Raw genomic sequence first — 16,297 nt, 5'->3', positions numbered from 1 at the left:
CCATGTCATTCTGGATTGTTTTGTAAATAATGTAATTCTAATATAATGCACAGAACAACTGGAATTTATTCAAGGTTTTTCCACAGCAGTGATAATATGACTGATATTTTGCATCATATTTCTGTACTAATGGAAGCTTATCTGGGACACAAGCAGTGATCTGAACAATATACTCACTCAGTGAGTGTTGACAAAATAATTGTGGCTATTCAGAACATATTATAAATCTTAATCCCATTAAAATCAATCTTGTCTCAAAAGTATGTGGTACAAATAACAGCTTAAATTTCAAATGAAAACAAAGAGGCTTTTCACATTTTATTTTACACAATGTAACGTTTGTACACGATGTACCATATGTATTATTCCATATAACAAAGTAATATACATGTCAATGAGATTATTTTAGATTATGCAGAAAATGCTATTTTACTTGTGCTTAAAAAACACTGGCAATTACCAGTTCAGTATGTTACCTTTTTTTTTTGTATATTCCACTTAATATAAGAGTGCCACGTCCAAGACGGATACCGAAGACTTTTTTTTTTAATTCCCAAAAGAACTGTAGTCTGTGCTATAAGACATCAGATCACACTAGGATCTGGAAGTCCAACAAAAAACACTGTAGTAAGGTTACAAAAAATTCCTCATTATAGTGTGCTTTCTAGGACCCACTCAGATCTGGACAGCGGGTCCTTCCCGTGGAGTCTGGCTGGAGTGTCCAGCTGGGGCAGGTCACCACTCATGGACAGGCTGCGTTTAGAGCGCAGGCTGCCGGACTGCTGCAGCTGCTGGTAAGTCATGTAAGCGGGTTGTTTACAGGAGTCTACATTCAGAGAGTGCCTGCGACTCACTCTGGCACACCCCACCGGAACAGTCATGTAGTTATGCAAAGACTCTAGCTGCGCTCTCCTGGACATTGGGGTCACCATGGTGGAGTAGGCTCGCAGTTGGGCAGATTTGGGACGAGCCTTGCTGCTGGAGTTGTTTTTGTTGCTGTTGTCAAGCTCCATGCTGACCGGGCTGTCCTGCTTGTGCGGTGCAGGGGGTTGGGAGGCAGTGACATGTGCTGGACGTCGAGTATTGGGTGATGCTGGATGCCAGCTGTGACTGGCAGCAGAGGTAGTGACGGTGCAGTCAGGAAGGCTGGGTTTGGGAGGAGGCCGAGGCACGGGGGCTGGAGCTGAGACTGGAGCTGAGGCTGGAGCTGGAGCTGACTCCATCTGTGGCGACACTTTCCGACACGAGTCCCTCTCAGAGCCCAGAACCTGTTTGGACATGGACTTGATGATCCCGCAGCCTTGGAGCTGCTCACTCCTGGATGGAGAGCGCATGTCACCTAGCTCCACCCCCTTATCCCCTCCCTCTTGGTTGCAAACCCTATAGCGCACAATGAGGAAGATGATGAAGGACAAGACAGAGGCCACGATGACGCCTCCGATTATGACGACAATTGTGCCCCCAAGGAACTGGGACTGCATGAAGTGGCAGCGGAGGTACTGTGGCTCTGTGGAGAAGTGAACACAACCCACCACGCGTGTTGCTGTCAGAGTGGTGACTGCATCATCGTAAATGGCCAACACACACAGGTCATACAGAGTCCCAGCCGCCAAGTTGTTGACCAGGATGCTTTTACTTGTCGGGGGGATCATTCTGCAAAGAGGAACATCAGGAAATGAGCAGTGATCTGTTGTTAAGCCTGTAAAGAGCAATTCCACTGATCTTCCAAAATTCTTTTTTCAATTTTAAAGCCTAAAGCATGATTTGACATAAAATATAGCATTCAAGAAACATTTCCTCAGTTAAAATTGCTCACAGTACTTGCTCACAAAATCAGAACCATATGCCCAAAGCTTTAAAAGTCTCTGTGAACTACCTCTCAGAAATCTATTACACGAAATGTTTATACGCAAAAATGCTGGCTGATGTCTGAGATGCAAAATCGTCCACAAAGATTTATTACTAAACGACTGTATAAAAGAAACTCAGAAGACACATAGAGCTTCACAGATTATGTGGGATAAATAAAATCTCTGTCTCTGTATTGTAGACCTGAGTGCCACTGATTCCTGTCACCACCACGGGGAAGAAATCTGAGCTGGTAAAGCATCGTTTCATATCACTCTGAAACACTGTCTAAATCCCAATAAGTGAATGCACATGTTTTGGCAAATGGATGGACGTCCTTTTTAAACCATAACAACTCTTCAGCGTCTACACTATAAAAATAAATAAATAAACTGCCTGTACAGGTACATTTCTGTTCAGTAAAGTACATTTACATACAGTGTAAATGTATCCTCAAAGGTGCAACAGATGTCTTAAAACCACCCTAAATGTACATTCTCTTTTCCAGAAGCTTTCAGATAAAAGTGCTTTTGATAGAAAGACAAAATGAAAAACTCAACACTTAATTCCACACTTAAAAATATAATTTTGTAAAATGATTTTCTCTAAGTGAAGACACTGAGGACATATCCTTGAGGATACAACCAGAACTGTACAACAGTGTATAGTCGTTCTTCATTCCTCTTATAAACATATTCCTTATACATTAAATAAATCATCTACAAAATTACAGAATTATTTCAGCTTAAACAATACCACTAACACCACACTACACACTAACAATAACACTAGGCTCAAGGGTTTATATATGTATATAAAATGTAAATCTATGTAATGATTTCAGTTTCTCACTCTTGAAACTCCATATATAGACAATAAAATAAGATTTTTTTAAGGAACTATTAGTTTACACTCATTGGATAAATGTTGCTGTCTTTCACAACAATTTCTCATGAAAGATAAGGCTCCCTACAAGGCTCATCTGAAGCTGTGCAAAGCATAAAACATATCTGACTACTAATCAAATGCCTTTGGTCCATAGCCCAAAAGTTCCCTGCTGGCGTAGATAAAACTCAAGGCCTTTTTGCAGCTGAATCTCCTTTCATGAGCCACTTAACCTCTACAGTGGGTTTAAAGTACTGCAGTTGAGTTAGTTCACACTCCTTCATTCCTCCATCATCTTTATTCTCTGTGTAGCCACAAAAGCTGCTTAAGGAACCAAGGAGGCCTTTTTGAAGACTGTTTAAATTGATACGAATTGTGTTTCTGCTTTCTGCCAACAGAGCTTGGTGTTGGGATCTACTTCCACTCACTCTGTCAGTTACTCCAACATGTTTTAATCAGAGCACCAACATGCTGCATATTGCTTACAATAGTTCCAACTGCTCATGACTACCTCCTTGTTTCTACATTTAATGTCCATTCTCTCAGATGTAGGACTACAATTACACAGTGTAGTCCATCTGTTGCTCTGTATACTTTGTTTGCCCCTTTGAGCCTGTCATTCAATGGTCAGGACCACCACAGCGCTTGTACTATTTGGCTGGTGGATTATTCTCAGCACTGCTGTGACACTGACAGTGGACACATTGTTTAAGAACTCCAGCATCACCGGTGTATGATTCACTTGTATCAACATAAGACACTGTAACACATCAGCATCACATCAGTGTCAGTGCAGTGCTGAGAATGATCCACCATTAAAATCATACCTGCTCTGTTGTGGTCTTGTGGAGGTCCCTGGGAGAATCAGAGTGAAAGTGTGTTTTTTGCAAAACAAATTACACATCATTTTAAAAAGAAGGGAACACACTATTCCCCAGTTATTTGTATGTAATGTATTTTCAGTGCATATTATCCACTTCAGATTTATACACATACATATTTTGATTATTTTCTATTTACAAATATGAACATGAAGTACTTTTTTATTTAGACAGCAGATTAAGCGATTGCTGGCAAATGGAACAGAGACATGTTTGGTAAAAAGATATTTGCTTTGTGCCTTTCTTTTGTTCATTTTTAGCACATTACTCTTGACAATTGTCCTTCTGTCCCCAAGGTTATAACAGTCCTTCTGATAGACTTATATTTTCAAATCAGTAGCTTGGCCCAACAATACAAACATATTCACTGTCTTGTTTAAGATCCAGATTTAAGATATTCTGGCTGTTTGTTTAGGGCCCTTGATTAAATGTCCATCTTCTCTCTAGACTATTTCTTGGCTGAGCACATTGAATTATCCACATTCACATTGCCTTCAGTGATGTATAAACCTCTTTTACAGTTTGTACAGAGGCAGACCCATATCGTGAATTTCCCACCTCTTCATGTGGTCATATGAGCAACCCGTCTTTCTCCGACCATAACAAGCTGAATATTGCCAGACACTTCTATTTTTGTTTTGTCTGACCAGAGTGTATTGTTCCAAACGAGCTCTGATTCGTGTAAGTGCTTGTGTGCAGACTTTAGATATGCCTCTCTGTTTTTTTTTTTTTTTTAGCTGAAGAGGTCTGCGTGGGGTGTAGAAACAGAGATGATTGTAGTGCAGTTAATTGCTTACTGTTCTGTATAATTGTTGTTGTTGTTGCTTTCAGGTCATCCTGCAACACTTGTCGACTGACTGCTGGTTATTTCTTACTTTTCTCATAATTACCCTGAGAAGGCCATTTGAGATTCTGTTGCAGCTGTCTGAGGAACTTATATATCCATATGACTATGAACTCAATTGTTCATATTTATAAATAGAAAGTCAACAGACGTTACGTGTGAAATATATTCAATATATATATATCTCAAATCATGCCTGGGTCAAAAAAATAATACATATGTAACTTACCTGTAGACCAGGGAATCGTCGTAAGTGCCATTGTACTGGATCTGGAACATCCGAATCCCTGGAATATTCCGTTGCAGGTTGAACTTCACCAGGGCTGAGGAGGATGTAATTTCAGAGATCAGCACTCGCTTCTCTTGTCCTGCTTTGGTGTTGGCAATGGCGGGGCTGGTATCTCCACCCATCCTGGTGGATGTAGCAATGTCTGAGGAGCCAGGGTCAGGTTCCTGCACCAGGCTTGTGTCATTTGTGAAATGTGGTAGTTTGGTAATAAGTAGATCAACAGTCTGCTGAGCTTCCCCGGATGGGTTAGATGCCACGCAGGTGAAAGATCCTGAGTCTTTCACCGTGCTGATTAAGATATCCAGCGTCCCATCACTGTGGACCACTGTCCTGCTTGAGTTGGACACTAGCCTTCCATCAGGGGCAATCCAGTGAATGACTGGATCCGGGTCTCCCCGAGCTTTGCAGCGTAGTGTAACATGCTGGCCCTCTAGAGCCCTGGTCTCTTGCGAATGGCGAGTAATGAGGGGAGGCTCACACAGGAACTCCTCTTCCGACACGGTCCAGAAGTAGCGTCCAGAGAGGTGTTGGGGGGCTGCGCAGGTCTCAAGGTCATCCTCACGCCGCAACCTCCTCAGCCACAACAACTCACAGTTACAACGCAGTGGGTTCCCTCCAAAACTCAGAGCAAAGGATGTTGGACCAAAAATGCCCGAGGTGACCAAGACACCTGCTCGCTGGAAGACCGGATCGGGTGGAAGCTTCTGCAGCTTGTTGGAGGTTACATCTAGCCGTTTGAGTTTCAGGAGTCCGGAAAACGTCCCTTCTGGTATATATTCAATCATGTTATGGTCCAGGCTTAAGGTGTGTAGGTTGATCATGCGCTGGATGGCCACCCATGGGGCACTCTCTAAATTGTTGTAAGAGAGGTCAAGCTCTTCAAGGGCCAGGAGGTCATTAAAGGCGCCTATATGGATATAAGTGAGCTGGTTGTTGTTGAGAATGAGATGGTGAAGCTTTGACATGCCACTAAAAGTGTCATTGGTGATGCGTGTCAGGCGATTGCTGTCCAAGTGCAGGGCACGCAGGTTCTCCAGGTCGTTGAAAGCGTGAGGTGCTACAGAGCCTATTGTGTTCCTGGAGAGCGTCAGGTCTACAAGCTTGGTCATGTTGGCAAAATCCTTCCGTTTGATGGTGGTTATAAAATTGTCACCCAGCCGCAGTTCGACGGTGTGCCTGTCAATGTTTGGGGGCACAAAAAGCAGGCCCTTTTTATCACACAAGGTGGCCAGGTTGGGTGACAGCACCTGACAAATGCAACGTTTGGGACATATCTGTATCTTCTGGGCTTTGACTGCCATGATAATGACCATCAAGTAAACCAATAGAGTCTCCATCTGGATTTACTGTTGCAATCACACCTGTGAAAAGAGCCAGAAATTTCTCTGTGTGAATTTCAAGCCTATCACATAAATAGGGCATGGCAGAGCTATAAAAACAAGTCTGATGTGAAAAGATCATTTCCTAATCTCTTATGACAGGGCTACAGCTCTGGTGAAGAGCATGTCATTCTCTGCAAGGACTTACTTCATGTTCCACACCATTCTTAAGTACAGTAAACTTCTTTAGTCATAACTCGTGAAGAGTGTCAAGAAATCTGAATTAAAGGACACACAGAAAGCTGTCCAGGGGCAGATATACTAAAGCCCCTGCCGCACTCACGGAGGGTTTTGATATGATAATGCTTAGCCTTTCATCTTTGCATATAAAGGGATGAAAGAGTCGTCTGGCCATCTAGTTACTCATCGAAATTAGGATGATGTCTCCAAAGATCATGTGGAGACAAAGGAAAAGGATCAGCGCAGATGCCATGTCAGGAGGGAGACGTCGTTCTGTTCATATTGATTTTCCATAATGCTTCACTGCTGCTCAAGTTACTTACTATAAAACAGCAAAGGGAGGAGGAGAGATAAATTCCATGACTCACAGAGATATAACCTTGACAAGGGGATAACATTTAATAAAATCTAAGATTCAGAATGTCCGTAAGACTGACAGGCAATGTACACAAGAGGATAAATGCCTATTTTGACACAGAATTACTACTTTTTGACACAGAATTAATGTTTATATATATACACACACACACACAAACACAATATAACTGCCTGCCTAGTATTTCCATCTTGTTCTCCTTTCTGAGGTGGAAAATCCTCTAATTCCCAGCTCCTCTGTACAAATACACTGAATGCATTAATTTTTTAGCAGATCGGTTTTTGCTACTCCTGGTATTTGAATCTGCAGAGAGCCAAATCTTTTAAATCTGAATATCTAACTATGTCAAGTGCCATCAAGGGAAATAACTCTTTCTCTGTCGTTACAAATGCTCAGAGTGTCTCAGCTTGACTTGGGGCTTATGAAATAATAACTGTCGTGTATCACGATTACGATCATGAGAGACCACTCTACTGCCCAGGAAAGCAATGCAACTTAAGGGATGACACCAGGGCTATGGGCAAGAGGACAATATAGGAAAGTAATGAACATCTAATACATATGGTTGGTGAGTGAAATGGTAGAGTAAAAAACATTCTTACAAAGAAAGAAAAAACATAAAATCTGGCATGCACTTTATATATCTGAAGCATGCTCTACAACTCTGGCCACCTGGCACCTTTTAGAAAAGCCTACTTGCTTTAAATTTAGAAACATTCTGTTCTGAAATTGGGAAAGCAGAGGAGTGTACATTTCTTTGAAGCAGTACATATGGCCACATGATGCCCTTCACCCCTTGAAAGGATGAAACATATATGTGTATGGTTTTGTAAACATATCCTAAATGTGAAATGACATTGTTGGTTGTCCTTGATTCAAGCAAAAATTCACAAAAGCAATTGTTCTATTTTTTTAGGCTGTATGTTCTCATGCTCATGCTGACAATCACGGTTCTTTGTTGCAGGGGCTCAAGTAATAAGCTGGCCTATCATGTAATCGTTTAATGGGCTGATTATGACACTCTTTTAGCATGTCAAATGCCCTCCAGATCGTGCCACTTTATTGAGCAACTGCCAGCAGTGCTGCGTGCCAACCAGCTGGCTGCTTTAGCTGGCATAGCTTTTGGATGTTCACTGGGCTGAAGTGGACCTGCTACTTCCCTCCACTGAAACACTGCATCGATTCGCTCAGAGCTGAGGAGATTTTTTTTTTCTCCACAAAGATTCAGTCAGACGTGAAAAGGACAGCATGAAGGCATCTCTCAGGATTTTTTTTCCCTTTCTTTTTTTGGAAGCATAGGACTCGGAGCATGATTGCAGTTAGAAAAATGGCAAGAAAGGAGGAATGACTGCCAAATAATAAATCAGTTTTGCCTACTGCTTAATATTTTCCATACTATGTAATGGGGTGGCAAAAAGCAAAAATGCCACATCGCAATATTTGAAGGCTCTTTGGCATAGGCAGAATGCACAAGCAGTGTCATTATTAAAAACTCTGCATACCATGAATTTTATCTAACATTTTACATAATGTACTACAAAGAGTTAAACGTGATTAATTAGGACCTCTTTTTATTAAGCACGCAGATTGGCCGTATTTAATATTAAAGCAACATCCACTGTATGCTCAAATACGCAAATCCTTTATTAGAATAACAAAACCTATCATGATATTGATAAAACATATTTCTATAGCCTACCTCCACAACTGAGTCCTATTACTGTTGGGGTATTTCAGGTTTATCACACTGATAAAACTACAACTGGCCATTGAATCATTCTCACAACTTCAGGACTATTATATCTGACCTCTCCTTTTAGATATCGTCCAATTCTGAGACAGCCTCTGCCCTGCACAATGCTGTCGTGTATCAGGGTCATCTGGGATCAGGTTTTAGACTGCTGCAGTCAGACGCTTTGGGTTATCGGGCTGTGAAAGGCGCTTTCTGGTGCATCCTTGGTTGATTCAGAGCTCAAACAGCAGAGATCCAGCAGACAATTCTCAATGTTCCAAATTCCTCTGTATTGAGTGACCCCTGCCACCCCCTCCCCCCTCCTCCCCCCCACCCCCCCACCACCACCTCCTCCCCCTCCTCCTTGCCAGCAGATTAAACATAAAAGATTCAATGGGAAACTGCAGACTCAAAACGCCACTGGGCCTTTCAGGGACGGTTGTTAGACAAATGGATTACTGCCAAGCTTCTTATTTAAAGGGCATTTTCATGAATCGTCTTGTCTTTGAAAGCAGTGAGTTTATGGCTAATGGAGCACTGGCGACCACTAACATTGTCACAGGTATCAAGCACACATATCCATTTTCATTCCTTGTTAGCAGCATGTTGGGGTGCAGAATCAAGCACTAATCATCTTGTAATACCATGGTCTATCACACCCTGCATGAGTTTTTTTTTTTTTGCTGAATATGTAATATGCTCCAACGTCAGTTATGATGCGGTCTATCTTTCTCAGCAGGTATTTCCACCATACACCCCAGGAATTTGGATACTGATGACCCACCTGCAGATGGCTGAATGCAGGACTTTACCAGGTGGTAGGCTAAAAGCCTGTATTTTGAAGAGATATCAGCGCTTATACAAAACTGGCAAGTGAATATATATATATATATATATATATATATCGACTGCTTTTACCATATGTCCCTAGCTCCATCCTGTGCATGCTTTCACCATACCAGCATCTGTTCTTCCTTGCACTAGGACCAAGATTTGATGCAATATTGTACAATAATTCATAAGACAACAGACTATGCAAATATTGCATACATCAGTTTATGCACAGATCATTAGCCCTTAATACATGATGGTAGCATTATAGCCAGAATAAAAAATCTCCTATCTCAACCTGCTCACACTGATAACATCATAAAAAGCCAAGCATCACATCTGTGCATAAAATATTGATCCCTCTTAAAGAGGAAGTCATCCCAGCCTCAATATCTTGGGAGGAAAAGAACAGGAGAATCTGCTTGCAGCTCAAGACCAAGGTTAGGTTGGAGCCATTGCCTACTTTATCTTTCTGTGGAGAAGGAATAAGACAAGACGGTGATAAATAGACTGATGGTGCACAGAAATAGGCTGTGTTAATAATAACTCAATTTGTTGGCACATGAATTGCATTCAAAGTTAAAAGTCGATGTTGTAGTGCAGAAGGACCACTTGACATGCAAGCCACGGTGGTATCCTACATTTCAAACGCGCTTCCATCAGGTAAAGGGTGGATTTTTTGGTGACCTTGCAGTGTATGCGAGACTACAGTCACTATAAGGATATATACTGCTAGCTGTGGTTTTTCCCGCCGCCTTAAAACCGGCAATGATTCCTCCACTAAGCAAGGATCTTTTTTGTGCAGCAGCAACGCGCCGAAGGAAACAAGCTGCAACGCCTTATAAAAACGTACCTTGGGGAGAGAGAGGAGCCTTGCTGCACGCCGAAACGCCTGGGTTCTCACTGCATTTTTTCACGCCCTGTCCATCCACCTGCTCCGAGCTCCTCTCGGGATGACCCAGTTAGATAAAGAGGGGCGATGATGGTCAAATAAGAAAATACAGATGCGTTCCGCGCAAGAGTGCGCCCTCCAAGAAGCAGCCCATCGCTACAGAAGAGAAGAGAAGAGAAAAGAGGATGGAAGCGAGAAAAATAAAGAAAAGAATGGAGGGAAAGAGGAGGAGAAAAATCAACAGAAAAGGGAGAAGCCCTCTAAAGCAATTCCAACCAGAGAAAGGTGGATGTTCGCCTCGAAAACCACGTTTAGCTTCGGCCACAGAGCCGCGGCGGTCTCTCTCTGTGTTTCTCTCCGAGGGAACGGACGCCGGTGTTTTCACCTCACGGTAGCACACGCATGTCTAACCCCTACATCACTCCGCCGCTCTCCCGCCCTAAATATGGCCTCCAGTGGTGTTAGGCGAGGATGTTGAGCAGGTGTCCCGTTCCTAGCTCTTCCTCTCTTCTCTGTTCTCCCCTTCTCCTCACACCCCTCCTCTGCTGCTGTGGCGCAGTACACACTGCAGGTGGACGTGCATGCTTCACAGCGCTGCTCTGAAGAGCTTCACGAAAACATTAATTTCTCCACATTTCCAGTCAGTTCACCGCTCTTCCCGCCTTTGTTGACGACTGTTGTTGTCTGAGAGGCTTCAGCAGGAGCGTGGCTAATCTGCACCGCTGCTAAAGGCGTCTGCAGGAGGGTCTTCTACTGGGCTCTGAACGCTAATGGGACCACTTACGCATCTACATTAAAGGCTCAAGCGAATCAGCTTCAGGAAGGAGAGATTAAATGGCACTATCAGGGGGAACTTCATTAATCCATGAGTTTGTGCCGTTGTTCAGGCTTTTGATATTCAACTCGGCGAGTTAGCATTAAGACTTTTTTCACCCTATCACTTTGGGACACGTAAAGTTTTGAGAGTAAAAGAGAATAAATAGCTATTTTTTTAATCGTTTGAATGTAACAAATGTGTTCTTCTCTGGAGGAATAAGCATAGAAAAACATCCCAGTGCCAAATATTTTCATATTTTTTACCCTCAGAGTTTGTGAGGCCTTACTGAGGCTAAAAAACAATATTCCTGGCATTGTGCACACATTCAGGCTTCATTGACCAGAACTTGGAAGACTTCCCAATTTTTAATTAAAAGAGCTTTGTGCTGTATGTAAACACTTAACTGTTAAAGTTTCATTTTCACTGCCCACTCCATACAAATTTTTATGGAAACCAATCTGAAACAATAAATTATTTTGGATCATTCTTAGCAAATGACACTTACATGGTGATGATGTGTTTGTGTGTTGTGCTGGTACTAGTGGATCAGACACAGCAGTGCTGCTGGAGTTTTTACAGTCACTAGAGTAACTGCTGGACAGAGAATAATCCACCAACTAAAAATATCAGCGTCCTCTGTCCACTGATGAATGACTAGAGGACGGCCAACACAAACAGAGGAGCTACTCTCTCTGACTTTACATCCTTTGGGAGTCCTGACCATTGAAGAACAGTGTGAAATGGGTATCAAAGTATACTGAGAAACAGATGGACTACAGTCTGGAATTGAATAACAACTAAGTGCTCCTGTATGGTCAGTGAAGCTGAGAGAATAGACAATGGATGGATACAAGGTAGGGGTTCCTAATCCAGTGACCACCCATTCAGCCTACAAAATTTTAACTATGGCAGTTCATGGCTGACCATACACTAAAAGATTTTAAAAATACTTTTTAAAGATTAAAGTCTGACACCCCCACATCTGTGGATTTTGCAGGGTCATAATTTGAATGCGACAAGACTTGAAAGCTAGCAATAACATTAAACAACATTTATTTTATTGGAGGGTAGCACATGGAACTAGAGGTATTGTCTCATCCACACAGCTCTATATGGTCATGGGGTTTTGGGGTCAATCTCCAACTCAGATGATTGTGAAAAGTTTAGTGTGTTGTCCCTGTGATTTTGGACTGTGGAGAGATACTGAGCACCTGGAAACACAGAGAAAGCACACAAAATTGGTAGGTGGATTGGCTATGCAAATGTCTCCATAGCTGTGAGTGTGGGGTGCCCACCTCACAGTGTGTGTTCCTGCCTTGTTCCTGCCTCATTCAGTGTGTGTTCCTGCCTTGAGAGCAAGTTACAGGACAGAGAAACAGAAAACAGTTAATTAACTTATATCAGTCTTAAAGACGGCATGCGCCCTTTAATTCCGGGTAGGCTCAAGACCAACGCTGACCCTGAACTGGATAAGCAGTTACAGACGATGAATGAATGAATAAAATGAATGATGTCTGGGGAAGAAGAGAACTATAAGGTTATGGGAACCAGTTGGGTGTGTTTTATAATATGGCAGGAAAATGCATGTTAATATCTTCTCTGTGCAAATTTAACTAATTTGGAGGAAAGTTGGAGGAAAAGGTAATGACCACATTCTTCTCTGGTCCCATGGTGAGTAAGTACATGATACTAATGCTATGAAAAACTGCTTCAAAAAGACTCTTTTTTAACATTTGACAAACAAAAAAAAATCTGTTTTTTAACTGAACTAATGTAACGTCAGTGATTTACGTCAGTGAGAAACTTGGTGTAGGTGAGGGAATCAGCCCTGGTTCCGGTCCTGCTCTTCATTTCCAGGAACATCCCCTTATCATCTCGGGGAGGGTCTGCAATACTTCGACTCCACAGAGGATCTGAGATGCCCAGCAGCTCTCGGACATGAGCTGAGATAGCCTGCAGACCAAATAACTGGTTAAAAATACATCTCTGATACTAATAGGCCTATACCACATGAAGTTTATAGATACATACACATGTAAAAGTTAACTTTATATGTGCTCAATTAACTCAGTCATGCTGTCATTAATAGTCATTGTTAGTTTTAAACAGACTCCACCATCATCAACAACAACAACAACAACAAAACAGGCCACTATGATTGATCAAAATGTGCTAGGGGGTTTTATTACAAATGCCACAAGCACACAGACCCAATACAAATAGCAAAAGCTCATCATATTAAGGTTAACCATTCACTTGCAAATAACAGCAATGGCAGGCTGAAAAGTGTAAACTACCATTTCAAACCACAATGCATTTAACCCTAAGTATGGAGGCTTTAAATCATTGCTTTCTTGAGACTCAATGGCCTCATGTTTCAGTTGACCTTGGCTGATAAACATCCTCTGGATAAATGTTGGAAAGGAAAAATCAATAGTGTATGTTAGGAAGGTCTGGAAATATGGTACACTTTACAGCACGCCATCATTTTCTTACCTTCATATGATCGAAATCAGTGATTCCTAATCGTGGCAAGTAACAGCAGTTCACATAAATCAGTTTTCTGCCTGTGATGAGATTCTCAGTGAAGCATGCCTGTAAGCAATTTAAATAATTAAAATATAAGCTAAAACATATAATTTCACACAGGTTATTGCTTTAATTAATCAGAACAAACATGGGCCTTTGGCTCTTTGGTCTCCTTAGAGGAGACAGGCTAGACTAAGCAAGCCTTGAATCGTAATTTAAAAGAGGTCTTTCTTACTGGATGGAAGCAATACTAAACACAGAGGCTTTATTGTCCTCATCTATATTAATGTCTTTACATTGTAGGATGATGTCTTTGTTTTTCAGCATTTTAAGATTGCATGGAAGGAGCAGAGATTGCTGATGGGGATGGAAAGGAGAGCAGTTTCTTTCCCACGTGATGCTAGCAAAGCATATCTGGACAATGATGACAAAGCATTATTAAAGAAAATCTGTCCAGACCACAACTTTAAAATGAGGGGAGACACTGGCTCCAGCCTATTCCAAATAACTATAACACTGCCTACATTTTATGACACCAATGCATTATCTTAGTCATCTTTAACCTGTAATGAGGTCAAGAGAATGCTCTGTCTAAATGCCAACCAAAGCATAAAATATGATTTAATTTCTTTTTCACAAAGGCTCTCATAGCTGGTCTGGGTAACATGCTTGTCCTAGTTTTGCCTGTATTGATTTTCATTTCTTTTTCATGTGAATGTCTGGTGTTTTTCAGGGTAATGATGAGATGTTGTTACTAATACTAAAGGACTAGTACCAAGGCTGCATGGTACACAGTGTGTTGCATGCACACACATATCTGCATATAAAAATAATTTTAAAAATATTACCTCTGACCTCTTAAAATAATTTTACATATAAATATGCAAAATATCATCTAGATAAGCCAGAGGCATTTTGGAAACTGTGGGTGGATCTATTACGCTATGGGCTTGGGTGGTATCCCTTGGCACACTAAACATGTCAGTGTTTGATGGAAGGATGAATTGTCCTAAATGAATTGTCCTTGTCAGCAAGTTGTGGAAACAAATATGACACAGACTGTCAGTAAACTATATCTGAAAAGCTGGCTTCCACAATAGTTAAATGATCCTAAAAAAAACTGAAAACCCACCCATAGCCCAACTCCTTCAGGTAACATAAGGTAAGGCTTTGTGATGATACATTTGCAATCTTATCAACGTCCTTTGACGTATGACGTCACACCACCAACGACAAATGTCCCACTAGTTGCTAAAACCCCTTTTCGCCAACTCTATTGTTTAAATTTTGTATTTTTTGCTAAACTTACCGGAGCTCTTTCCCACATGGGTTCTAACTCTGTAAGTATCACTAGCCTTCACTTACAACAGTTTTAAAAATTTGCATGTCACGTTAATACCACTTTAAACAGTAAGCAACATTGGTTTGTTTTTTTCCCATAAAGTTACTCATAACGTTACTTAATGTTTTTCATAATCATAAAATTACTTACTTATTATTGTTCTATTGTTCTCACATACTGCTTTTGCATACTGTTCAGAAGTACGCGATTTAGGACACAGCTGTGGTTTCTAGATTGTTGCTAGATAGTAGTAATGTTCCAATGGCTGCTAGGTAGTTTCTACGTGGTTGCTATGGTATTCCAGGTGGTTGCTACATAGTTGCAAGTGTGTTTGGTAGTTGCAAGGCTATCCCAAATTATAACTATATTGGTATGGTGTAAGATGTTGTTGTTAATGCAATTGCTATGTGATTGTAACGTATCCAAGAAGGCAGCAAGGGTGTTGATATGGGCTTGCACTTACACTGCACAGAAATCACTATCGCGAGGTTAAGTAGGAGTAAAATTTGTGGAAAGTGGTGGAAATGAATGTAGCTCCACTTTTAAACGCATTTAAGGTACAGAATTAGAGCTTATGGACCATTAAGCATCTTTGATTATCCTGTTTGTAAACTGTAGCACTACCTGAAACTAGAGTAACCTATAGACAACGCACAAATTAAACATTACTAACGGCTGTGTACCATTTATTTTAAATATTTAATGTGGTTTTGGGCGCAGTGTGGATAATATATTAGTTGAATTAGCACAGCAGGAAATATAAGAGTCTGACTACTGTGATTTTAAGCATATTTTACCGTATACTGTGGATATCCGATAGACTCAATCCATTCGGCCACGTCCTGACTCCTCCACTGAAGGAACGCCATTTGTGCTTTATCTCTGTCACCATGGAAACACTGCAGCCAATCAGAGGCGCCTTCTCAAGTTCATCAGAAATGAATTAAAACACACACGCACAACGGAGACACGTGTTAAACAAGAACAATAACAAGCATACAGCTCAGTAACGAACTAGGTCTCTCTAAACACGAGCAAAAGACAAAAACAGGAAATGGAGCAATGTCTGATTAAAGTTTAAACACCGAAATATAGACACTGCTCTGAATTTGTATAACCCATTTGTCACAGAGTTGCACATACAGGCTCACTGCATCGAGAGAAATATAGAGCACTGGGCACAGATGTTGCTGATCTGTTCAGTAGAAATGCTGCAGTTTTTTCTCTTATAAATATTTTGAAATGAATGTTGGCATTTTACACAGATTTACACTTGTTCTTTAATATGACCTTTTTGATTTTTTTTTCAGCACGTTTTTATCAAGTCAATAGTCAATATGCAATATGCAATAGTCAATATGCAATAGTCAAATAAGGCGTCATTTAGTCACAACAGATGTACTGAATGGGGAGTAAATTCTTCCAAACATCATGCAGTATTGCAATAGACAATACAAAACACATTTACAAAA

At 41.1% G+C, this 16,297-nt stretch overlaps 2 protein-coding genes across 4 annotated transcripts; both read right to left on the bottom strand.

Moving 5' to 3' along the window:
• Window positions 1–305: 305 nt before the first annotated feature.
• On the bottom strand, window positions 306–11,365 carry lrfn5b (leucine rich repeat and fibronectin type III domain containing 5b). Its single transcript, XM_066676709.1, has 4 exons — window positions 10,414–11,365; window positions 10,099–10,293; window positions 4,688–6,108; window positions 306–1,653 (listed from the first exon to the last, which is right to left on the bottom strand). The coding sequence occupies exons 3-4, from the start codon at window positions 6,082–6,084 to the stop codon at window positions 651–653; spliced, it is 2,400 nt and encodes a 799-aa protein (XP_066532806.1). The 5' UTR covers window positions 6,085–6,108; window positions 10,099–10,293; window positions 10,414–11,365; the 3' UTR covers window positions 306–650.
• A 656-nt stretch (window positions 11,366–12,021) lies between these two features.
• On the bottom strand, window positions 12,022–15,706 carry LOC136701460 (sterile alpha motif domain-containing protein 15-like). Of its 3 annotated transcripts, none has more exons than XM_066676012.1 (5): window positions 15,623–15,706; window positions 13,451–13,549; window positions 12,746–12,907; window positions 12,250–12,302; window positions 12,022–12,165 (listed from the first exon to the last, which is right to left on the bottom strand). In XM_066676012.1, exons 1-4 carry the CDS (start codon window positions 15,692–15,694, stop codon window positions 12,282–12,284), a joined length of 354 nt encoding a protein of 117 aa, XP_066532109.1. In that variant the 5' UTR covers window positions 15,695–15,706; the 3' UTR covers window positions 12,022–12,165; window positions 12,250–12,281. The 3 variants fall into 3 exon arrangements, with proteins under 3 accessions (XP_066532109.1, XP_066532107.1, XP_066532108.1); XM_066676010.1 differs by having other exon boundaries at window positions 12,250–12,298; XM_066676011.1 differs by lacking the exon at window positions 12,250–12,302.
• Window positions 15,707–16,297: the final 591 nt, after the last annotated feature.

Source organism: Hoplias malabaricus, chromosome 7, assembly GCF_029633855.1.
Source record: "Hoplias malabaricus isolate fHopMal1 chromosome 7, fHopMal1.hap1, whole genome shotgun sequence".
Classification (NCBI taxonomy): domain Eukaryota; kingdom Metazoa; phylum Chordata; class Actinopteri; order Characiformes; family Erythrinidae; genus Hoplias; species Hoplias malabaricus.
The sequence above is the reverse complement of the archived record's forward strand: the minus strand, read 5'-3'. Positions and strand labels throughout refer to the sequence as shown.

Coding starts and splice junctions, on each gene's coding strand:
- lrfn5b (XM_066676709.1), bottom strand. CDS start 6,084: ATGGAGACTCTATTGGTTTACTTGATGGTCATTATCATGGCAGTCAAA. Junction 1,654..4,687: donor GACGATTCCCTGGTCTACAG/GTAAGTTACATA, acceptor TCCTCTTTGCAG/AATGATCCCCCCGACAAGTA.
- LOC136701460 (XM_066676010.1), bottom strand. CDS start 15,694: ATGGCGTTCCTTCAGTGGAGGAGTCAGGACGTGGCCGAATGGATTGAG. Junction 12,908..13,450: donor CTGATTTCGATCATATGAAG/GTAAGAAAATGA, acceptor TTTGGTCTGCAG/GCTATCTCAGCTCATGTCCG. Junction 12,299..12,745: donor ACACCAAGTTTCTCACTGAC/GTAAATCACTGA, acceptor CTCTCAAGGCAG/GAACACACACTGAATGAGGC.